We start from the raw sequence: 25,397 nt of genomic DNA, 5'->3' as shown, positions 1-25,397 counted from the left end.
GTTTAACATTGAGAAGTTGGATGGCACAAACTTCTCCTATTGGAAGGAGCAAATTTACAATGTTCTGGTGCAAAAGAAGCAAGTAAAGCCTATAAAATGCAAAGGCATAAAGCCAAAGGATTGGGAAAATGATGAAGAGTGGAAGGAATTGAATGAGCTTGCACGCTCCACGATCATGCTCACACTTTCAAAATTGGTGTATTTCAATGTGAAAGATACTGCAGGTGGTGCCTATGGTGTGTGGACAAAGTTGCATGACCTTTATGAGAAGCAGAGTGCTGCTTGTCAGGTGTATTGGCTGAAGAAACTCATAGATCTTCGCATGGAAGAAGGGACTTCAATGTCTAGCCATTTAAATGAGTTTAACACAATTTTCAGTCAACTTTCAGCTCAAAAAATTGCCCTTGATGACTCAGTTAAGGCAATGTTCTTATTGGTCACCCTTCCTGAAAGTTGGGACACTTTTAGGACTGCTATAAGAAATTCAGCCCGTGCAAGAGGCCTGACAAGCTGACAAGCAGTGATGTTGAGAGTAGCCTCTCACTGAGGAGGTAAATAGAAAGAACAATGCTGGAACTAAAAGTTCAAGTGCTCTCAATGTGAGAGGGAGGTCATATTCCAAGGGGAAATACCACGACAGAAATACAAGCAAGTCTAGAAGCAAATCCAGAGGAAAATCCCATGCCAAAAAGGATTTGGAATGCTTCTATTGTGGGAAGAACGGCCATTTCAAAAAGGATTGCTACAAATGGAAGAACGATAAAGGCAAAGGCAAAGCTAATGTGTAGCCCAAGAAGGAAGAGAAATCCACGGTCAATATAGAGGAAGTGAATGCCATAAGTAACAATAGTGATGAGGGTGACATTCTTTATGCCTCTATGTTTGAGCATGCTTTTCTTGTGACTAGTGATGATGCATTGTCACAGAATTGGATACTAGACTCAGGAGCATCTTTCCAAGTCACTGCACATAGGGAGTGGCTTACCATTTATGATGCAAGAAGGAAAGGAACCGTGAGACTTGGAAATGATTATCCTTGTGACATTGTTGGAGTGGGAGATATCCACTTGTCTCTTCCTAATGGTTCTACATTTGTACTTAAGAATTTAGGCATGTTCCAAATCTGAAAAAGAGCTTGATAAGTATGGGACAGCTTGATGATGATGGCTATCATGTGTTTTTTGGCAACAATACATGGAAAATTAGCAAAGGGTCACTTGTGATTGCTAGAGGTTCCAAGCATGGAACGTTGTACTCAATGCATGTGTCAGGCATAAGAGATAATGTAATCAATGTGACCGAGCAGCCATCCATCTCTTTGTGGCATCGTCAATTGGGACACATGAGCATGACAGGAATGAAGATACTTTCTAGTTTGCAGTATGTTCCCATGTTTACTTTTTTAGATTTTAGCATGTGTGAGCATTGCATATATGGGAAGCAAACACGGTCTTCACATAAAAAAATCTTTGGGCAAAAAAAGGCTTGAACCATTGGAGTTGGTTCACAGTGATGTGTGTGGACCTATGCCTATTGTCTCATTGGGTGGTGCTTCTTACTTTGCTACTTTCACTAATGCTGCTACACAGAAAGTGTGGGTCTATCCTCTTCGAAAGAAGAGTGATGTCTTTGATGCATTTCAAAAGTTCTTAGCATTTGCTGAAAATCAGTCGGGCAAGAAGTTCAAATGCTTGCGCACTAATAATGGAGGAGAGTATACCTCTCATGCATTTACGAATTTTTGTGAGCTACCTGGCATCAAGTGGGAGTTGACTACTCTTGAGAATCCTTCTCAGAATGGGGTTGCTGAGAAGATGAATAGAACTATTCAAGAAAGGAATATAAACATGCTTTCTAATGCCGGTCTACCTCATAGCTTTTGGGCTAAGTCTATCAAGACAGCAGTATATCTTATCAATAGATCACCTAGCAAGGCACTAGATGGGAAAGTGCCAAAAGAGGTTTGGTCAGGCAAGCCACCATCTTATGGGCATCTTCGTGTATTTGGATGTGAAGCTTATGTTCATATCCCTAAGGAAAAACGTAGCAAGCTTGATCCAAAGTCAAGGAAGTGCATTTTTCTTGGATGTGGTGATTCAAGCGAGATGGGATACTGATTGTGGGATCCAAAAGCCAGGAAGATAGTACGCAGCCATGATATTATCTTTAATGAGGACAAGAAGCTAGAAAATACTGTTGAGATATGCAAAGTGGTGTTTCAAGAGGATGGACAACCACCATATGAGAAACATGCACAACCTGTTCCACATGATGCTGGGCATGGACAGCCCATCGATCGTGAGGTGGGAGAGCCACATCTAGGTGGAAAACCTCAGTTATGCAGGAAAATCAGTTGGGATAGCTAGATGCTCATGGTGAGCAAGTGTTGAGACGTTCCACTAGAGTCTCACAACCTCCACAGAGATATGCTCCAACATCTCTAGATTATGTCATGTTGACAGATTGTGGTGAGCCTTCATGCTTTGAGGATGCTATGTCTAGGAATGACAAGCATAAGTGGGAGAAGGCTATGCAGTCAGAGATGGATTCTTTGATGAAGAATGCTACGATTTGGTTTATTTGCCCAAAGGAAAGCATGCATTTCCACGCAAATGGGTTTACAAGCTGAAGATGTCTCCAACAGATGCATTGCCTAAGTATAAGGCAAGGTTGGTAGCCAAGGGTTTTAAGTAGGAAAAAAGTATTGACTTTGATGAGATCTTTTTCCCAGTGGTGAAGATGACTACCCTTCGTATAGTGCTTGCATTGGTTGCCAAAGAGGACATGGAGCTTGTCCAAATGGACGTAAAAATAGCTTTTCTACATGGAGATCTTTATGAGAACATCTATATGCAGCAGCCAGAGGGGTTTGTTGTGTAGGGCAAAGAACGGATGGTATGCAAGCTTCAGAAAAGTCTTTATGCGCTAAAGCAGGCTCCTAGGGAGTGGTACCATAAGTTTGATGCATTTATGCGATTCCAAGGGTACATACGGAGTGAGATAGATCATTGCCTCTACACAAAGAAGGCATCAGATAGCAGCCTTCTTATTTTGATTTTATATGTTGATGACATGCTTATTGCTGGGAAATCTACTTTGGATGTGGATGCCTTGAAGAAAAGGTTGCATGAGACCTTTAACATGAAGGATTTGGGTGATGCCAGTCACATACTTGGCATGAGGATTGTTCGGGATAGGAACAAGAAACTCCTTCATTTGTCACAAAAAGAGTACATTAGCAAGGTACTTGAGCATTTCAATATGGAGAGGGGGAAGTCCATAAGTACTCCGTTGCCTCCATATGTGAAACTCAGCCAAGCGGACAGCCCTAAGTCAAATGAGGAGCGAGCTGAAATGGCAAAGATACCTTATGCATCCGTAGTAGGAAGCTTGATGTATGCCGTGGTTGCTACATGTCCAGATATTTCTTTTGCAGTGGGAGTTGTTAGCAGGTATATGGCAAATCCTAGCAAGAAGCATTGGGAGGTAGTGAAAGGTATCATGAGATACTTGAATGGTACAAAGAACATGTGCATTTTCTTTGGGAGGAAGGACACATCTGTTGTTGGATATGCAGATGCTGATTTTGCAGGGAATGTAGACACCAGGAAGTCTACTACAGGATATGTTTTCTCATTCACTGGAGGTGCATTTTCATGGGTCTCTCATTTGCAGCCATGTACGGCTTTGTCTACCACTGAGGCAAAGTATGTTGCAGCCACTGAGGCATGCAAGGAAGCTATATGGCTTACTCGTCTAGTGGGAGACTTGAGCATTGCAGGAGAGGTTCCAGTTTTGCACTGTGATAGTCAAAGTACCATCCAGTTGGCACGAAATCTAGTCTTCCATGCGAAGACAAAGCATATTGATGTGAAGTATCACTTAATCAGAGAGGTGATTGAGGACAAGCGCATCCAACTTGTCAAGGTTCATACAAATGAGAACCCTACAGATCTTCTTACAAAGAGTCTTTCCTCAGAGCGGTTTGCACATTGCAGAGTATTGATGGGTGTCAGATGACATTAGGATGCCCATCTTCGCCTTAAAGGCGCATTGGCCTTTAAGTGGGAGGTTGTTGGGGTAAAGGCCAATGGCCTAGTATATACCCCTTTGTACCATACATACATAATAAGAGCTTACCTTGATCTGGGTGAGTTAGCACCCATAATTTTGGTGTTCTCCCTTTCTTTGTTGCTCTCCGATAAGACCTCCTCTCCATCAACTCTTACACTCCTTGGTAGAGAAAAACTACAAGATTGGGCTCAACACATATCCTTGCTACTAACCGATTATGTATCCACTACACATAATGGCAAAAGCTACATTGCCCATCTATTGGCCATAATAATTGGGTTTGCAATAGAGCAAGAGGATGACTCTACACCCCTCTCAACACAAGATATAGAGGACTTTGAAACATTGATATTATCGCCAAAATGGAAATTAGACCCTCCACCTACTCTCAATGCGGATAGCATGGATGGGCAACAATCTGAAAAGATTCCAGAGAATGACAATGTGGAACTCTGCCAAAGAATACTACAACTTAGTTCAATCTTGCTTCCGCAACAAAAGGACTCGAGCATGGAAATCCAAGAGGATACCATGCCACATAATGAATTTGCAAGAAATTCAAATAGCATGCCTCTCCAGGAATCACAAGTCACCAACGTTGATGACTCCACGACTCTAGAGTCACAACCCCCAATTATCTCTAGTGGCACCATACAACAGACTACTGTTCAAGAAATAGATCAAAATTCCACATGGGCACATGGCAGTCTTATTGTATGTCCAATACAAGCAAGGCCATAGCGCATTCCAAATCATACAACATCACAGCCAACAATTACAACAATGGTCTCAATTATTTGCTACCATGGCATCAGATGAGCAAGAAAGAGAAATGAAAAGACAGATGCTCCCATCACTCCAAACCAAGTTGCAAAGTTCCAAGACTGAAATTATTAAGCTCAAGGAAAGCATGGCAGACCAAATGCAACAACACCTCCTTGCACAAAATGCTCTAGCAAAAAGTAGAAAGGATGTCCTACAAGCCACGGTTTCTCTCCAAGAAAAACACCTACAGCTATCTGATGCCTTGAACCAAAAGGAAAAGGTCGAGTTATCCCTCTCCCATATGCAAACCACTTGTGATGATATCAAGAAGGAAATGGTGCACTTACTACTTAAAGAGGATCAGGTCTATGCCACATTAGACACAAACAATGAGTTGCAGAACATCCTCAAAGAGGGTAAACATTAAATTCAAGCACTAGTGAAGGAATGCATGGCATCAAGAGAGATACTTGTACACACCAAAGCAGAACTGGATGCTCAAGAGCAAGAGATACTCCAACTCCACGTGCTTAATGATCAATTTCTAAGGCATACAAAAGCAGCTCAACAATTCAATAGTCTAAAGCTTGCATACACCTCCACATTGGGTAAGTATAAAGACAAGTGCATGGAGTGGCAAAATCAAAAGGCAATAATTTCCAAGTTGGAAATTCAACTACTACATCAAGCCGATGATGATGATGCAGAGGGGTCAGCACAAGATCTTCTGCTACAAGGCATCGCTACATTATACCAAGAGCTTGTTGCAATCCTACAGCAAGAGGATCACCTTGAAGGAAGAATACGCATACTCTGGAAACACTTGCAAATCAAAATGTTACATGCAGTATCAAGTCCTGATTAGACTAGACTAGTAAACACCAAGACTCTCCGAGATCTATGCTAGCATATGGATGAAGATGAGAAGAATGTGCTCTGTCTCTCAGTACATGCAAATCTCATACAGTTAAAGGCTGATGCAATACTATTATATGAATGTTTGATGGGAAGCCCCCCTCTTTGGGTAGTAGCTGGACTCCTACCTTTACTGCAATAATCACAAGCAACTTCCATGGGATATAACTCCCAAAAAAATCCAAAATTAAAGTTGTCGATGCCTACGAGAAGTGACAAGGATCTGCCAGAGGAATATGTGGTCTACCTTCAATCTAATCTCCCCTATCTTGCCACTCTCTAATTTTATCTACTCATATCCCTCCCTAACTCCGGTACTATCCTCCATACCTTTCTAGAAAGCCACGCTAATGTATATTCCTTGCCATGCCTCTCAGCACTATCGCCTAATCCAAGAATCTAACTCCTATCATCCAATTACACCTAGCTTTTTTCCAACACTTGACAATCCATCCCTTCAGGATTATTAAGTTGCTAAATCAATTTGCCCTGCTCTCTCCCCACTTTCCATCAACATCCCTACTTCTACCTTCTCAAATTCACTACTTGCTTCGACCTCAAGCTTTTCCCCGATAACCTCTTCCTCTCCCCCAAGACCACATGTTCCTCCAATCTCCCTTGAGTTTTCAATGGAAGACACCGTTAATGATTCCATCAATGAGCTTCAAGAATTGGATAATCCAATTCGCACACCCACAGAGGACTTGCAACAAGATATAGATAGGATTCCCATGCTCGGTAATCCCATTGGTGACTTTTAGAGGCAATACCCAAACATGCAGTCAAGAGGAGGATGGGACCTCTCCCGAATTTCAATGAGTATCCGCTAAGCACAAATCGCTCCAGACATCAACATGAAATTGAAGCCACAGCCTGCTTGGCATGCCTGCTTGGCATAGACCAAAGTTGCTCAATGAAAAGTACCTCCTTGAATACATACAGGCTCCATCTTCCTTTCGCACGCATCCCACATTTGATGCGGTGCCCCGTCGCTACCGATGGGATGCCAATCATCATGATCCAGATAATGCAAATGCTCCTCGCAATTGGCTGTTAATCAATAAAAACTCTAAAATCAAATGGACAAGCCAGGAAATAGTCATCAAAGCCTTTGACAGACATGCATCAATTATGCAAGGCAATTATGACAAAACACTTAAGGAAAGTGCAAGATACAATGAAGCCTTAGCATTCATCCTGGAGGTGTCCCTCACCATTGATGACCATTTGCCCAACCTCAGCTTCAATCTAAATCAACAAATAGATGCTCAAACAACATTGACAACAAGCTCGCTCCATCTATCACCGCCGCCATCTTTACCATACTCATTGGGTAAAGACAACTGCCGTAGTAGCACATCGCCTGCAGAAACAACCATAACCCGAGGATGGGTAATCAAATCGGTACAGGGGAGTTGTTAACCCTGTATATTTCCTAATGGAGCAATATAGCTAAAGGATTTGAAAGAAAATGTGTTTCCCAAATTGTATAATGGGAGCAAAGTGAAGCCTTACCAAGAAGTAGGTTCCTCGGTCACATAGAAAAATCAGATATGGATCACTCGATTGAAAATGCCTTGGTTGATTTTGTGCCAACAAGAATGCCAGTCAGCTGTTGGTGACAAAAGAAGGGATACACAAACATGTCGTAGTTTGAACATTATGGGGGCATTAATTCAGGATGACCATATCCACGAAGGGGGTGTTCCACTTAATCATGCAGTCATTCAAGTGATAGGATGTCCATTTTTAGTTCATGGTCACCTACACTTAACTTTGCCTTTTCATCATCTTCATCATTTGTTCTTACACTCTCTTACTACATTCTTGCTCTCTTCGTCTCTGAATGCCTTCTTACCCCTTCCATTGTCACTACCTTTTGTTGCACTCTATCATGTTCGTGATTATGGAGGAGTGCAAAGCATCGAGCAAAATCACCAGAGGAGGCACAAAGGACCTTCTCATGTTTTGCCTCCACATTCAATCAAAGACTTCGACAACAATATTGTGAATGGAATTATGAGGAGCAATAAGCTCTTGAATCTTGCAAATCTACCGTGGGAGCAATTTGGGATGAAGTGTTGGCGAAAGAAATTATTGACTCCTAGAACGCCAAGGATTACAACATCATCATAGAGGATGCGCATGTTCACTTAAGCTTTGGGTTTTTGGAGGAGGTTTTTTGGCCGATCGTGCTGGTAGCCCCAGGTCAATTAGCATCAACTAAGCGTTGTGACACTTACTTTGATGAAGGAAGCTACTGGAGCTCACAGGGGTATTCTCGGGGGGGTCACTATGTATAAACTCTCTATATCACGTGCGTTCAAGGCTTATTTGTAAAATCCCTTATCTGTAGATTTTTCATTAATAAAATAAACCCTTTTTCTATACAAATCTGTAATTTTTTTCTAAAATCATTTTAAATAATCCCTTATGTAAGTTAAATTCTGTAAATTTTAGAAAATAAAAATATCCTTCTGTTGAACTCACGTGACAGGGTTACGTAAGATGAGTGACCCCACCGAGGGGGTATTTGATCAGTAAGGCATTTGATGAAGGCCTCCGAGTAGTATGCATATTTCAATCGGAGTTTATTGGTTTGAAGAAGATGGTGGGGTGTGTGCCACAACAGTATGTGACACGGTTGGTTGCAGCACTAGAAGATGATCTTGCCATGGATTTTTTTCCTATCTTCAAAAAGGCTTTCGAGTCACTCCTCTTGTGGCATTCATGATAAAATGACATGGCCATTTATAATAATGGCATCTTCCTTTTCTTTTAGCTTTTTTATCATCCTTTATGTCCTTACCCCAAAAGTATGGGCCCTATCATGTTTTGCTAATATTTTCCTCCTCCCTTATGGTATTTAATAGCAAAATCTTTCTCTCCCACCACACGCACTCACTGACATATTCTTTCTACTTTCCTCTTCTTGTAACAAAAATCCCACCAACTGCTGAAAGGCGAGAGGATTGGAATTCCCACTCATGGACGAACTGAGTGACATATGGAAAAAAGGATAAGACTCCGTTAGGTGTAGTGGATAGAAGGTGCGTATCTGGTATGACTTCATCAATATTCAAAAGTTGCTCACAAGTCCTAAAAATTGGTGGCATGGTTTGCCATTGAATCTCCTTCATTGATTTGTACCAAATCAAGCTCCCTTTTCAAAAAGAACCCTTGCGTCATTATGGGCTTGATACATTGCTTCTAAGATATCCCAATAACTTTTCAAAGGCCGGAAGGATCAAATGTGAGGTATGATTAATCTCTTCATCAAAAGTGAAAATCAAAGGCAAAGCCTGCACATCATGTGCATCCCATCTTCTCTAGTCTGGAATAATAGCAATGAGTGATTGTGCTTATGCTTATGCTTATGCTTGTGCTTATGGTGGAGCATATTGCTCACATTCTACACCACGACCCACCCCTCTCCCCTTGCTGCAAAGGAGTGCCTAGGGCAAAAGGATTGGGATGGACATCATCGCCAGTGATAAAATCCCAATGTCCCTTGGCAGCCAAAAGATTTATAACCATAAAACTCCGCTGAGAATAGTTGGTGCCATGCAAACTATTGCCCACATTCTGCACCACGACCCCCCCCTTACTAGGGCAATAGGATTGGGACGGACATCATCACTAGTGACAAAGTCCCAAAAGTCCCTTAGCAACCAAAAGATTTCTACATAATAGTTGGTGCCATGCAAACCATCCTGATGGACAAGCAAACCAAAAACATCTCCTAGCCTAGGCCATCCCTGACAATTGCACCCCAAAAGGAAACTATCCACAAAATTTCATTATTGGGAAGTGTATTGCACACTCATAGATGTCTATGCAAACTGGCCAATGTTTGGCTCAAAAATGCACTTTACCCCATTGAAAACTGCATGTACCCAAAAAGGCAAAACCCAGTGGCACAAGGACCAACAAATGTGATCAAAGGAGAAGAAAATAAAGGTCCAAAAGTGCCCTTTAGCCCTCTGAAAACTCTGTGCGCTGAAAAAGTCAAACCCCAATGGCACAAGGCCCAAAAAATGTGAGCAAAGGAGAAGGAAACAGAGCTCCAAAAGCAAGCAAAAAATTTTGCTCTCTTACCTAGTGATTATCCCTAATGTAGGGAGCAAACACACCTCAAAATATGAGATAAATGTCATAAAATCAACTTAAAAATGTCTATTTTTAAAGAAACACAACTCCCAATGCAAGACCTCAATAAATAAAAAATGACCTACATGCAGTTGATTGGTTTATAAGTGAAAAATGGTCCAGCCAACAAAATTCATCTGCACGAAAAAGAGGGTGGATGAGGTAAAAATGAACTGATTGCTGAGGTTTCTTGTGACAAAATTGATGGTCCTCACAATAGAAATTCTCTCCAAGGGTGCAAGAGTTGAGGGGAGGTGTGTGGGAGCAAGGCAAAGCTTGCTCTGATACCAAATGTGAGAGTTTATGGAGGTGTGTGGGAGCGAAGGGCAACCTGCTCTGATACCAATGCAAGTTTGTGGAGGTGGAGAGCTCCAAAACGTGGAGCTCACTGAAATGATATTTTCAAAATGAAGTACAAGAGATGACAGAACCTAAAACCCTAGGGTGAGTCAAAATTAATTGTGCCCCTAACCTAACCATACCTAACCACTATGGTTAGGGGCAAAAGACGCAAAGGAAAAAAGTGCCTCCTAACCCTTGTTACACTTACCAACAATGGTATTAGAGCAACTTATCGATTATGCCCGGCATATCTCTCTATCTTCCTTAAGAGCAGCTTTCAAACAACTCATCGATTCCTTCAAGAAAGAGTCATCATCTTCCTCAAGGGTAGCTTTCAAAATTCTCATTGATTCATTCAAGAAAAAGTGCCATTTTTCTCCAGGGTCTCATCTTTACTAGATGTTGCATTATTTCTAGCTGGATTTGCTCAAATCAAAGCTGAGTAGTGATGTAGGCAGTACTTGTGTCACCATTTTCATAGACCAACCACCACCAACAAGTCTATCACTAGCCCAAATTGGCAATCGCTTGCTATGCAAGCAGGTGATTTTGAGCTTGGACCAGTGAGTTTTTTTTAGGATTTGTACATTTCATCTCAATTGCAAAGGCAAACATTACGTCAAATTGCAATGGCAAACTATGATCTTTTGGAATGGTTCAAGTTAATGGCACCAACTACCCTATGTGGTTATACATGATGCATCATGTGTTCGTAGCCAAGGACTTGTTGAATATTATTGCAGGTATTAAGGCTAGACCTCCACCACAAGTACCTCCAAAGGCTCCTATCACTACGAGTGGCATCTTCTAGCACCACTACTCTTTTGCCTCTAGTTTAGAAACAATCCTTACATCACTTCATACAAAACATCAAATGCTTGGGATAAATTGGCATCATTATATCAGATCCACTATGAGGCAAAAGTTGCATACTTGAAAAAGAAGTTGGATACCTTGAAAATGGATGATGGAGAAAGCATGGATGCTTATTTGACCAAAGTCAACGACCTCAAGAAATAGTTGGCCAACATTGCAAAGCTGTGCTAGATAGTCAAATTGGGTCCATTATAGGTATTGGACTTCCTAACTCCTATCAAGGGTTTGCAAACTCTTTGAGGTTGGTGATAATGGGCAATCTCAACCACTATACCTTTTGATCAGCTTGTCATGCAAATTCGAAATGTCTCTATCAATGGTGATCAAGCATGTGCTACGCATCATAGGGTAATGGAAACATAGCAAGTCATGTGGAAAACCCAAGAATAATTATGAGAAAAATTCAGATACCTATAAAAATGTAGAAAAAAAAAAAAGAAAAGATGTGACTAGAATAGAAGAAATAAGCAATCTAGACTTTAGTTATTAATGCTTTATCATGTGAAAAGGATGAACCAACAAATATTGCTCATCATGATTGCAAGCTTTTGTCGTCACATGCCAATATAATCCTTTAGTTGATGATTTATGCATGGCTTTCATTGATGCATTTTGTACTTGGTGCATTAATATTGGTGCATCCAAGCACCTAATGTCATGCAAAAGTTATTTCTTTCTTTAAATGATGCACCTAAGGGGAGCACCGTGACTTATGCCAATAGTCGTTTATAATTTGAAAATGGCAATAAAATAGTCATCACTCGAAGATTGACTAGAGGTCTTTACAAACTTCATGCCTATGGGAGACAGAGACAAATCACTAAGCACTTGCAGTAGAGAATTCTATTATTACAAACACTCATTTGTAGGATGAGCGTTTTGAGCACTTAACCTATGGTAGTTTGGTCAAGTTACATCTACAAAATATGGTGGTTGATCTCCGGACGCATGCATTATCCAAACATGTTTGTGAGGGACTTGTTTACCTTCCATATTTGGGACTATTGGTGCAACCTACAAGTTGCGTTTAGTACACAATGATGTATGTCGCCCAATGCGATCAACATCTATTGGTGGATATCTTATACTCTCACGTGTGTGGATGACTTTACCCATCATACTTAGGCTTATCCATCAAAATCCAACTCAAATGTCTTTGCGTGCTTCAAACAATTTCAATAGATGAGAATGGCACAAGTTGGCCACACTCCACACTGACAAGCAAACCAAGTGTATGTCCCAAGAGTTTGCTAATTCTTAGCATCTCATGGTCAATCTATTGTGCCATACACACCACAATAAAGTGGAGCTGCAAAACACAAAAATAGAACTTTGATGGAGATGGCACAATGCATGATGAAGGGTAAGTCTTTGCCTAACAAATTCTAGTTTGGATGCCATTATTTGTCTTGGCATTGAAGACTTTTACTCCCAATGAGACTTGGACAAGTCATAATCCAATCATTTCACACATGAGGTGGTATGTTTATGTGCATGTTCCATCTCAAATCCAACACAAAATGCATCTTCATTGGTTCAAATTTAGACGCAAGTTATACCAACCAAACACTAGGAAAATTATTATTCGTATAGATTGGTTATGAGACTATTGTCTTTGCTTTAAATTCTATTGTGCTCTTGTTGATGCCAACCATTGCTCATGATGATGATTTTATAATATTGTTGTCCTTGTTCAAGTCTACTTCAGACTTTGATGAGTCTATAGAGGCTCCGACTCAACCACTAGCACATGACTAATAGCCATAAAAAGATTATGATTTTCAGCTTGAATTCCCCCACATTGATTAGGCTACTAGAGAACAAGCAATAACCAAGAGAGGGCTATAATGACTAAACAAAAATGGTATTAGATACATTAAAGGATAGCAAACAAGCTGAGCTTTTGTTTGACCGCACAAGAGCAAATGCAAGGACACTTGGTGGAGGTTGCATTGATTGCTAAGCTTGCAATAAAGAGCCATTGTAGCACCAAGTGGGGGAGCTAATGGCAACATTGAGCAAGCTCCACTAATGTGTTTGATCATGCGGCGAGTCCAAATACACTGGATAACCCTTACACAGATTTCAATCTAAAGATTGTAAACCAATTTCTACATCCTTGGAATCTAGCTTTTATTTTCCCTTGGATGATGCTACTAAGCCTTTTAATGCCACGCTCTATCATCAGGCTATTGGATGCTTGATGTATTTGTGACACATCATGTAATATAAAGCATGATTCATAAAGCCTTATCTTCAATTCGTTGTTTTCAAGTCGAACAGATTCATGCATAGACTCCGTGCACAACATTGGCTGGTAGTGAAACATGCCTTTGGGTATTTGAAAAGCACAGGCCTTTTCTATAATCAAAACTCCTTACTCTCCGCGCATTTATCGACAATGAATGAGCTAGGTGTTATGACACTTGTATCACATAGTGGAAACTATTTTATGCTTGGAGCTTCATGTATTTTTTTGGTTCAACCAAGAGCAACCATCCACACTTACTACCTATAGTTGTGAAGCTGAGTACAAGAGAGTTTTAACAACTACGGTGGAAATGTGTCTGGATTCTAAAACTATTTCAGATCTTGATGTTGGTCAAACATCTCCCAACACTTTCTACTTAAGAGTGCTTAAGCGATTGCACACAGTCCAATGTTTCATGCACAGACTAAGCACATTTATCATTATATCAGAGAGACTGTCGGAAAAGAATATTCAATTCTTCCATGACCCAAGTTTTGAAGCTTTTCGACTTGATTCATTTGTTACATGATACTGTCATCCATAGGTTGCTATATCCCTTTGGATTAACATGAGAAACCATGGCATAACTCCTAGTTATCTTTGAGATCTTTCCAAAGTAATTCAACCACACGATGGAGGTGGGTTTGTTAGACATAGCCTTTGTAGGCCTAGAACTGTTAGTCATGGGACACCTAGTCCTTTGTAGGCCTAGAACTGTTAGTCATGGGACACCTAGTCCTATTAGTCAACGTATGACTCCTAGGACTGTTAGTCCTAAACCTAGTACTAGGGTTAGTCATTATGAGTTTGAACTTCACTTCATTATTCATTCTGCAATTAAGTGAGCTCGTTCCTGCTGTGGTCTCCATCCTCACTACATACCAACCCCTGTTTGCTGCATCCATTGGCCTGCCCCCATGCCCATGGGCTGCATGTCTACTGCTATTAGCCAAAAATTGTCAAGCAAGAACGGAATGGTAAAATTTGTGATAAAGACCACTGATTTTACTCCTTCCACCGTGAGCGAGACTCTAGCAGTGTGTAAATCCATTATGAGTATTGTGGTGTTTTAAAAAAATTACTCACCGAAGCTTCTGGAAAGGGACGAGTTAGTGGAAATCTATGTGCAGCAGCCACAAGGTTCTCACCATACAGGTTCCAGCGAGCTTACAGTATCCAGCATATTCCCAGATTCTGAGGGAGACAATTGGATGGAACTGCCAGTACCACAGGGTGTATTGAGAGGGGATCTTGAGCTAGTAGGGTGAGCCCCCAAATCAGGGAGACTCAGGCACTTGATATCTTTAGCTGTGCGGGCAGAGGAAAGGACTGCCACATGGGCTGAACGGAAGGCTGCCACGAGTAGCAGGTACATCCTTCTTGCCACATGGGCTACCCATGCCAGCAACTAGGGTTGGCATGAGAGTCTTATCTATACATGAGTTTTTGGCTGTACTAATGTGTGGTGTCTTGTCAGACCTGAATGTTCTTCACTACTTTTATGCACATTCTGAAGTAACATAAAGTGGTTCTACCTATTTCCCGCATTAGGATGACGTGTGTTCAGAGTTGGTGATGCAAGGTCATTTAGTCTTCTACATGGTGTCTAATTTTGAGACACTTGCTTAGCATGTTTTCCAGCAGCTTGTACCCAATGCTAGTGTCATGGTGAACTATTTTCACTACAATTATTTCAAGCTTCTACCCTCAGATATCGCATATACAAGCTTAGGCTTTCTGCTTGTTGCTTTCGTATCAACATGCAGGAGATCCACAATTTTTTTCCTTGAAAGGATGAGGCACCATCCCTGTTACACTCTATAATATCATCAACCTTAAAATCACTCTGTTGACTGGAAAAACTCTGCTCAAATCACCATTCAAAGACTGTGAGCAATCCAAACAAACGTCAGTGACGGGATACTACTTTTCTCTTCCCAGCACACTGACATATCCGCTAAATTCTGGAGAGCACCATTCCCTTCGACAAAAAAAGAACTTCTCAATGCATTGGGGCTGCTCTACATGTTACAATGTCCCCAGACCTTACCCAGGCCTAGGCATAGTAATTCAAACTCGCTTTCTTTTTTGCCTGTACTTGTATGATACCCTCGTTGAAATCTTCATGTGTTACCTGCAAATCCATGAGAGAGTTCAAAATGCATCCAAGGCATTATAGTGATAATTGCTGCCTCCTAACCAAACAGCATATTGCCAATTGTGACCATCTATCTTTTTGAGGCTTACAAGAACAACATCGACATAAAATCAACTTGGAGGATACCTCATTGGCATCACGCCTTAGGGCAAGCATGCCAGCTTCCACACAAACTGCCTTAAGCTGAGCCCCATTGAAGTCATCAGTAGATCGAGCCAGCTCTTCAAAATTGACATCTGACCTAACATTCATTTTTCTAGAATGAATCTGCAACCATACACATCATCAAAATTTCAAAGGCCCAGAACATGAGACACATTTGTCAAACATATATCATATGCTGGCATAAGAAAAACCTGTAAGATGCGAGCGCGGGCCTCCTCTGTAGGGTGTGGAAACTCAATTTTACGGTCCAGACGCCCAGATCTCATAAGAGCAGGATCTAGAATGTCAGCACGGTTAGTGGCTGCAATTACCTGGAAAATTTTAGGAATGGCCTCAGCCGTTAGCTTCCAAAACACGTAGACATCTCTAATGATGCATTGTGAGCCATACAGCAGAGAATTACAATGCTTTTTCACAATCTTTTATAGAGCTCCACCAATTCAAGTCCACGTAATTGATTACTCATGATATGGAATAATCATGGCTGATTGTAAGAGGCCTCAGGGTCGACACCTCAGGGAGGTATGATCTAGTCGTCTTGTTTGCAAGACATTCACCTTCTATGATGTCACATGTGAAAGTTTAACTTAAATGCATTGTGCCAGTGGCCTAGAAGAAACCAACCTCAGAAATTTGGCTCAATCTCCTTACTATTTGTAGCATTCAGGTACAAAATATAGCTCAAAGGAGTGCCCCATGCGTAAAAAGTAGGAGGCTACGACTCCCTATTGTTTAGAGATTATCTTTTTATCCATTTTTTTTTGGTTGGTTGGTTTGTGGGGGCGGCAGCAGGAGCAGAGGTGCTGAAATCAGGTTAGTACATCATCAGAAAAGTAATCATCAAAAGCAAGGTTAAGCCGCCACCAGAAGGAAGACAGAATGGTATATACATAGTTGACTAGTCATCTTAAAAATCTTCATTATGGGATATGTAATCCCTTTGCAGAAACTGTCAGTCGACTCCCCGTATGTAAGTTCCCCAATGAGGAGAGCATGGAGAAGTAACACCTGTAGTATGATAGAGGGAAAGAGAGGGTGCAACACAAACATTCATATTGTATTGGATTGAGCTCCCCATAGCAAGCAATACAATCCATATGGGGCTGCCATGTGGCTGCCCCTGGGCCTGGAAGGAGGAGTCGTAGGCTGTGGCATTGCTGACACGACCCCAGCACTCCTGAAACCTCTGATCTGCAAGCAAACACAAGAACACACCAAACGTGAGGAATCTGAGCACGTTGCTCACCACCCAACCATGACATCTACGGTTTGCGATCCCAAATCATTAGATGTCCACTCCGAGCCACGAGCTGAGCTACTCGCATGAACTCCCAACCAGCCTAGTGTCCCAAACCACCAGGTGGTGCCTAGAGGCCTTGGATTTGCTGCTGGGCCTTGGGCTACGCTAAGATGCAAGCATGCGTCCGTGACTCAATCCAAGATCAGACCTAGCACCTAGGAACGAGACTTGCTCCCATTGGCTCCCTAAGAACTGAACCTCTGGGCCCCTTATATAGACTCAGGCCCAATGCACCAAAAATAGCGAAGACCTCTAGCTGGTTCGTACCCTTGCCACTCAACCCGAGAATCAAGCCTGCCTAGCCCTAAGCCTCCCCAAGCTACCTAAACTAGTCTTGTGTACCCCATTACATGTTAGATACCAATCCGTGCACATGACAATTACCCAACCATAGCCTTGGTTATAGGCAGCCATGATGAGGCTCAGCCGACCAAACAAGCGCACATAAGGAGGACCATTATAGGTTTCCAAGGCTTGGCCTGGTCGACTGGTAGACTAGGCTGGTCAACCAAAATGCTCCTCTGGTCGGCTGTACAACAAACTGCTAGGTCAACAAAGTTTAGGCCTAGTCGGCCATTCAAGCCCTGTAAATGACCTAGATGAATCCAGGAACATTCCCAAACTCATACTCTAAAAGCACAACATATTGCAATTTCAATCTCACAATAGTCACTTGTAAGATTGAAAACCATAAACTCCATCACGCACAGCAGGGACTAGCTACTATGACATGCCAACAATGGGTGTAGACCATAGTATAAAAATATGCTCTCACACATACAAATCCACACACCCACGGCCAACATTGGGTGTAGACCATAGTATAAAAATATGCTCTCACACATACAAATCCACACACCCACACATACTTGAGCATCCATTTATACAAAGTGTTCGTCCTGAGTTTCTCTCGAAAGCTTGCAATGGACACATGACTATTCAGCAGAGCCCATTGCAAGCTTCACGCAAGGTGCTCAAGAGTCTACCCAAGTCACTACAGAAAGCCAGCAGAAATGTAGCAGCAAGGGGAAGTGGATCCATATCCTCAGGAGTGCATCTGGGCACTAGAGAAGGTGGAGACGGAGGCAGCTGCTGGGTGCAGCAAATGCACCAGCACCAGCAACAAAACTTAGCATATGTGTAGGACTCATCCAGTGAGCAGAACACACAGGTGTTGAAAATGGGGAGAGGGTGAGAGACACTCAATCACAGGTTAGAGACAAGAGCTGAGGCACGAACTAATGTTGATAGATTGTGTAATCATAGCAAGTACATGGCCTCATTTATAGGCTGGGCAAGCCTTATCTTCCCACACTGACACCTCATAGATGAGGTCACACACAAGAGAATCTAGATCCTATAACCTACCACATGAGGTGGCACAAGTGGCCTCAAGACTCTTCACACTCACACAACTGTAGGACACTCCTAGGACTCTAGGACCACACACACTAGGACACTCCTAGGACTCTAGGACCACACACACACTAGGACACTCCTAGGACTCTAGGACCACACACACTAGGACTCCGATAGTTCCAACAAACCCCCCTTCGGAGCTAGGGTGAGAAACTATGACATCATCCAGACTGTGCATCCCAGGCAATCTCAGAGGCTAACAGCTGAGCATAATTCAAAGGTTGAACCAAGCACTCTCATGGCTTAGGTGTCAACATGATCAAAGACTCAAATCTGAGCATGGATGCATGACCAACTCATAGGTCTAGGGAGTACACCAACATCCTAGAACTCGGCCAGGCCTGATAAAGGAAAGACATAGCAACCCCCATGTCTCCTAACTGGGTACATGGAAATAAGTGGAGCCTTTTATAGGACAAGGCACACAAAATGACAAATTATTACATCATTTTAGGGGGACTACCCAAGGCAGAGTACCTTACACACATGAGGAATATAGAAAATATATATTCATTTTATGCATAGCAAGGGCAGAGAACCCGTATAAGCACGAAGTAGCTGTTTGCTCAAGAGTGTGCACATTCCCCCGTATCAATGAAGTGTCGATGAAGCGCATGACGGGAATGCCCGGAAGATATGTCGATGTCGGCCATGGGAGCAGCTACATGGGACAATCAGCCCATGACTCTCAAAGTGATAGAGTGAGAGTCACCAAATGTCGGAGAAGAATCTCAAGTTTGAGCAATTACCAAATGGTGATGAGATTACATGAATTTGGCAAAATCCCCAAAAGATTTACATAGTAGAAGCTTCAATTATGCCAAAGGAAGACACAAGACAGAAAAGCCCTAAATTTTAGGGTTAGGGTTGCTGCAAAATTTGGGTTTGCAGAAAATTGGGGCTTTTCAAAATTTCCTAGAGCATAGTGTTCTAGCAATACTAGGGAAGCTTCAGATCATAAAAGCCCCAACAAATTCACCCAAAATGAGGCAAAATTCTTGAAAATCGCAATTTAGGATTTTGGGCTCAGAAATGGGCTGGAACAAGCCGCTCTTCAGGTCGTCATGGAGCAGAAATGCTGGGCTTCAAGGTCGGTGAGGCAAAATTCTTGAAAATCGCAATTTAGGATTTTGGGCTCAGAAATGGGCTGGAACAAGCCGCTCTTCAGGTCGTCATGGAGCAGAAATGCTGGGCTTCAAGGTCGGTCTGAATCCCCTCCAAATGTGGCGGCGTTTTTGGAGCTGGTGACAGCTTGAACAGTAAGAAAAACGAGCTGGAATTAGTTCATTTCAGATGCAGGTCATCTAGGAAAAGGGCGCATTCAGCAGCAATAACGACCATGCTTTCCTGCAGCATTTTGTCAATCTTCAGCTTCGAAAAATCAGCTCCATACGCAACAATGAATCAGCAACAAACAGTCGGCTGTTTGGTGCAGATCTGGTCAAAATGGAGTTGAAGATGGCGGTGAAGCTCATGTTGGTGAAGTCCTTTCTTCAAGATCTTCAACAGTGAGGCTGTGACGTGCGAGTCGATGGCCACGGCCCTCACAAGGTCGTCAGTCGCCGGTACATGCGAGACGCCGCCAAATCATCGCACTTATTACAAGACACGGATCTCGACGCCTTCGCAGGAGCTGTCACAGGTCATTGGGGCAGAATGCGCTGGAGATTGCGCAAATCAGGGACGGAAGGAGGAGAGCTGAGAGGCCGCAGCAGCAATGGGCAGAACTGAAGCGGCCATCTGGACAGCAACGTGGAGATGGCAGAAGAGTGTCCCAGCGGAATCATAGCAAGTACATGGCCTCATTTATGGGCTGGGCAAGCCTTATCTTCCCACACTGACACCTCATAGATGAGGTCACACACAAGAGAATCTAGATCCTATAATCTAGGGGAGGAATCACACCTACCACATGAGGTGGCACAAGTGGCCTCAAGACTCTTCACACTCACACAACTGTAGGACACTCCTAGGACTCTAGGACCACACACACTAGGACACTCCTACGACACTCCTAGGACCACACACACACTAGGACACTCCTAGGACTCTAGGACCACACACACTAGGACTCCCGATAGTTCCAACAATAGGTGTTGAAAGGGAGCTGATAGTGAGACAGTTTTCGGATCCGTTATAGCCACTCAAGACCTCATTGAATGGTGCGGAGCAGAGGGAGCGAGCAGCAGATTACGGCAACAGTTTGTAGCATCAATTCCATCACTAATGGGCAGCACCCCACAGCATGCAGTGTGTGTTTGTCAATGCACCATTAGTCATACATTTTGAGTCCTCTCTTTGGTCAAGTTCTAGTGTCACCAAGCTGTAAATATCCTAAGTCAAAGTATTGAGTTGACCATTTATTTGATCATAATTAAAGAGTTTTCCATTTGTGTTAATTATGGTGAAAGAGTTCCTTTAATGGTCAATGATACTTGATGTTGTTCAAGTAAGCATGATTTCGGCCGGGGAGACTTGGTTTATTACCAAGAGGGTTAACTGCAGTTAACCAAGGAACCACAGAGCTGACTACGGTCAGAGAGTGTTGACTTTGATCAACGAGACTTGGCATGCGCGAAGAGGATTAACTACAGTTAACCGAGTTGTGCCAACTTTGGTTGGAGAGACTTGGCCGTAATTAAGGCGTCTCGACCATTGGTCAAAGCCTCCTTAATTATGATCAAGAGCATTGACTCCGGACAACCAGAGAACACACACACACACACACACACACATATATACATACATGTACATATATACATACATATACATACATACATACATACACACACACACACACACATAAATACATACATATATATATGTATATATATACATACATATACATATACATACACATATACATACATATACATATATATATGTATATATAGATATATATATATATATATAGAGATATATATATATAGATATATATATATATATATAGATATATATATATATATATAGATATATATATATATATATATATATAGATACATATACATAGATACATATATACATATATATATATACATAGATACATAGATACATAGATACCACAGAGTTGACTATGGTCAGAGAGTGTTGACTTCGATCAACGAGACTTGGCATGCGCCAAGAGGGTTAACTATAGTTAACCGAGTTGTGCCAACTTCGGTTGGAGAGACTTGGCCATAATTAAGGCACCTCGACCATTGGTCAAAACCTCCTTAATTAAGATCAAGAGCGTTGACTCCGGACAACCAGAGCGCGCGTATACACACACACAGACACACACACACACATACATACATACATACATACATACATACATACATACATACATATATATATATATATATATATATATATATATATATATATATATAGATATATATACATACATATACATATACAGAGATATATATATATATATATATATATACATAGATACATATATACATATATATATACATAGATACATAAATACATATACATAGATACACATAGATATATATATATACATAGATACACACACACACACACACATATATATATATACATACACACACACACACACACACACACACACACACACACATACACATACATACATATATATATATATATATATATATATATATATATATATGTATATATGTATGTATGTATGTATATGTACATACGTATGTATACATATATATGTATATACACATGTGTATATATATATATATGTATGTATATGTATGTATATATAGATATACATTTTTTTTTTTTTAAATTTGTTATGTGCGCACATGTGTTCAATGGTGACGCCCATAGTGACTAGAATTAGTCTTGAGATTATTTGCATGCAAAAGCGCTAACCATTAATGGATGCCATGGTTGTGCGCTTTAGTTATTCATTGCAAGTATCAAGTGTGATTGAAAGCCCAAGCGCTATGGAGCCTGACAAGCATCTAGGAGGACGTTCGCATGACCAAGTGCATCGAGGACTCCAAAAGTTGCCATGCATCTAGTTTTCAATTAGGAAAGTTGACAAGTGGCAGGTTGCTCAAAAAGAGAGCCTAAGAGCTCAGGTAATACTTCACGTTTGGAATTTTTGAAACTAAGCTTCCACGTTGGACTCTCTGTGTATTAAAATCCTTCAAAAAACCTTCGGGGGGGTCCAACCTGACAGTTTGTCCTGGGCCTTAGCTGTTTGCACAGAGAGGAAGCGAGAGTGAGAGTAATCGTTCATTGAATGAGCGCTGAGTTGCGTAGGCTGAGGTTTCATTGGTATCAGAGCCAGGTTATCCATGGTGGGAGCGATCAAGGGGAAAGAATGGTTCTTGCAATTACTTTGCAAGCACGTGCGCAAGGTGGAAGGACAGCACGAGATGACAACCGGGTAGTTGACAGGTCGTGCCAACGATTGACAAGGGGAAAGATTTGCATCCTTGAAGCTCCAGTCGACTGGCGCTGGTATAAGCACTGACAGGTTAAAGGGTGATAGTGGGCACATGGGCGAAACTCATGAATCGCGTGTGATTAATGTTATCCAGAGCCGGAGGGAAGTCCTTTGTGAATCAATGTGTCATGAGTGGTGAAGGAAATCGGGGGTCTACATCTACTTGTACTAGCGGTCACGGAAAAGAGAAGTGCCAATGCAAATTTTTGATCAGCGCACACACGCGTGACTCCAATGATACCTTGTGATCCTAAGCGGGATTACCAGCGTATGGTTTGCAAGGAAGGGTGCCATCGAAGAGGAATTGTTGCCGCTTGCAAAAGAATGAGCGCAACCAGCGCCCCAGCTCTCGTGAACGCTAGCGAAATTGTGAGCAAACGAACTTCCGGCCAATGGACGGACACCTTTGTCGGGTTTGTGTTCCCGCAACGCGCTGTGTGTCTTCTTTGACGTGGCACCTACTCGTCGTGAGTCTGTACGGCTTGCAGACGTGGCAGCACAAGAGGCACATGCCGACGTGGCACATTGACACATGGGAGTCCATGCAATGCTGATGTGGCACACGTGATGATGTGGCATATGGAGGTGCTGACAGTGGCAGGCCAGGCAGCCGTGACGTGGCTGACACGTGGCACATGCTGACATGGCAGATTTGCTGACGTGGCCAATCAAGGAGGGGGGTAATCTAACCTAATCCTAGTTAGTGAGTTGGTTAGAATTCCAGTTAGTCTGGCCCAACCAAACCAATCTGGTTAGTGTAACCAGACTGTAACCAATCCAGTTACTCTGGTTAGAGTTCAATCACAGACTAACCAGACCAGAGCCAGTTAGTATGGTTAGAGTAACCAGCCAGTTACTCATCCAGTTATTGTCCCCCCTCCCCAAAAAAAAAAAAGGACAGTTGCAGAGACAGTTCCTGCCATCAGTTTCCACCTACCAGTCAGAAAAACAGCAGAAAATCAGTAAAATCAGAGATTTGCACAAGTAAAGAAACGCATGCCTTTGTGCACAAAGAAGGGAAAACAGATGCATTCTGAGTGCTTTTTGCAGCAGCCAGGAAAGGGGCAACACAGTTGTTGATGCTTTAGCAACCTTGTGGGTTTATGCTTTGAGTTGACAGCTCGACACTAGCACGAGTTGTGAATGCAATAACCTCTTGTTGAGGTATTCCTCTCAGCAAAGAAAAGGCACAGTGCATCGGTTGCATACATGGTGCGTGTGAGAGAGTTGCAATTCTCAGATTTTGGTTGCAGTAATGGCTTCACAGCAGCATATACCTAGATGAATCCAAGAACATTCCCAAACTCATCCTCTAAAAACACAACCCCAATCATCCCATGAGGGAATGGCAGAGTCTGAGTACAGTAGGTGGAGGCTATACAGATAAATAAAGAGAACGCCTACAGAGAGCTGATTACTCAGTTGGGAGAGGCAACAAGAGACCCCTTGTTTCGCAGGATGGTACAACCTCTTTTTGAGGAAAAGCCAGAGAAGCCTCCTTCTCGAGCAGATCAAGAAGAAGTGGTGGGCAAAAAGAGATCTTTGAGTTCTACTCCTCTTTCCACAGATGACACATTGGGAAAGAGTAAGAAGTCTCACCATAAGGACAGCAAAAAGAGGAAAAGAGCAGGTCCTCTTCCCAAGAAGAAAAAGGCAAAGCATGTTTTGCACTTGACTAGTACAGCCAGTGCATGGTGTATAACTAAAACAGCCAACTATGTAGCCCCCAAGAAATGGAAGGACTTCAAGAAAGCTTTCTATAAACAGTTTATTCCCAAACAGTTTCGGGATCATGCGCTCCTTGGTTGGGAGAGCATACATATGGAAGCACAAGATACAGTGAGTCTTACAACGAAAATTTTGGGATTCCTACTTATAGTTTCACCTTTCCAGAAAATCTCTGACAAGAGTCAACTCATGAAGTACCGGGCAAGACTCACTCCAAAGATACCGGCCCAAGTGAACACTAAATATATCAAAGAAATTTCAGATCTTATGCATTCAGCCAATGTGGCTAGCCTCATGTACATGCAGGATCCTACTAGTGTGCCTTCACTACAAGCAGGTATACCAGGGGATAAAAAGCCAGCGACCCCCAAGTTTGAAACAAGAGAGTTTCCCAAGGCTCAAAAGAGGGGATTTCAGCCTCAGAAGCCGAGGGGAAACCAGGTACAAAGGCCCTATAAGGGAAGACCACATTTTACCCCTAAACAGATTGAAACTTTCAGGAAAGAGGGTAGATGCTTCATATGCGGCAAAGAGGGGCATGTGGCTGTCCAGTGCCTAGAAAAGCCTTCAACTCCGAAGGGGAAAGAGGCAGAGAAGCCACGAGGAGGAATTCCTGACATACTGGGTCATGTTTCAAACACAGAGGAACGAGAATTGCTGCTATCATGGAGCAAAGTCAAAGACCAGCAAGCGCTGATTTTATTTGATCCAAGAGCTACCAATAATTTTATATCAGAGGATTTAGCCCTGAGGCACGGCTCTAGATGCCGACCAGATGTTCTGTGGGAACCCTGTGACAGTCACTCCCTTGATAGGGAAGCTC

General features: G+C 42.2%; 1 protein-coding gene across 1 annotated transcript in view; it reads right to left on the bottom strand.

The window, feature by feature from the left end:
- Nucleotides 1–15,092: 15,092 nt before the first annotated feature.
- LOC147888030 (26S proteasome regulatory subunit 6A homolog B) overlaps nucleotides 15,093–25,397 on the bottom strand; it is a 54,987-nt gene continuing 44,682 nt past the window's right edge. Inside the window, exons 8-10 of the mRNA XM_087393196.1 lie at nucleotides 15,887–16,006; nucleotides 15,657–15,797; nucleotides 15,093–15,506 (exon numbers count right to left, since the gene is read on the bottom strand). Coding sequence (XP_087249322.1) covers nucleotides 15,429–15,506; nucleotides 15,657–15,797; nucleotides 15,887–16,006 — 339 coding nt within the window. The 3' untranslated portion in view covers nucleotides 15,093–15,428. The remainder of the gene's footprint in view (nucleotides 15,507–15,656; nucleotides 15,798–15,886; nucleotides 16,007–25,397) is intronic.

The sequence above is a fragment of the Dipteris shenzhenensis genome, chromosome 22 (genome assembly GCF_047967505.1).
Source record: "Dipteris shenzhenensis isolate YYH24624 ecotype China chromosome 22, Dip_SZ_1.0, whole genome shotgun sequence".
In the NCBI taxonomy this organism is placed as follows: domain Eukaryota; kingdom Viridiplantae; phylum Streptophyta; class Polypodiopsida; order Gleicheniales; family Dipteridaceae; genus Dipteris; species Dipteris shenzhenensis.
The sequence above is the reverse complement of the archived record's forward strand: the minus strand, read 5'-3'. Positions and strand labels throughout refer to the sequence as shown.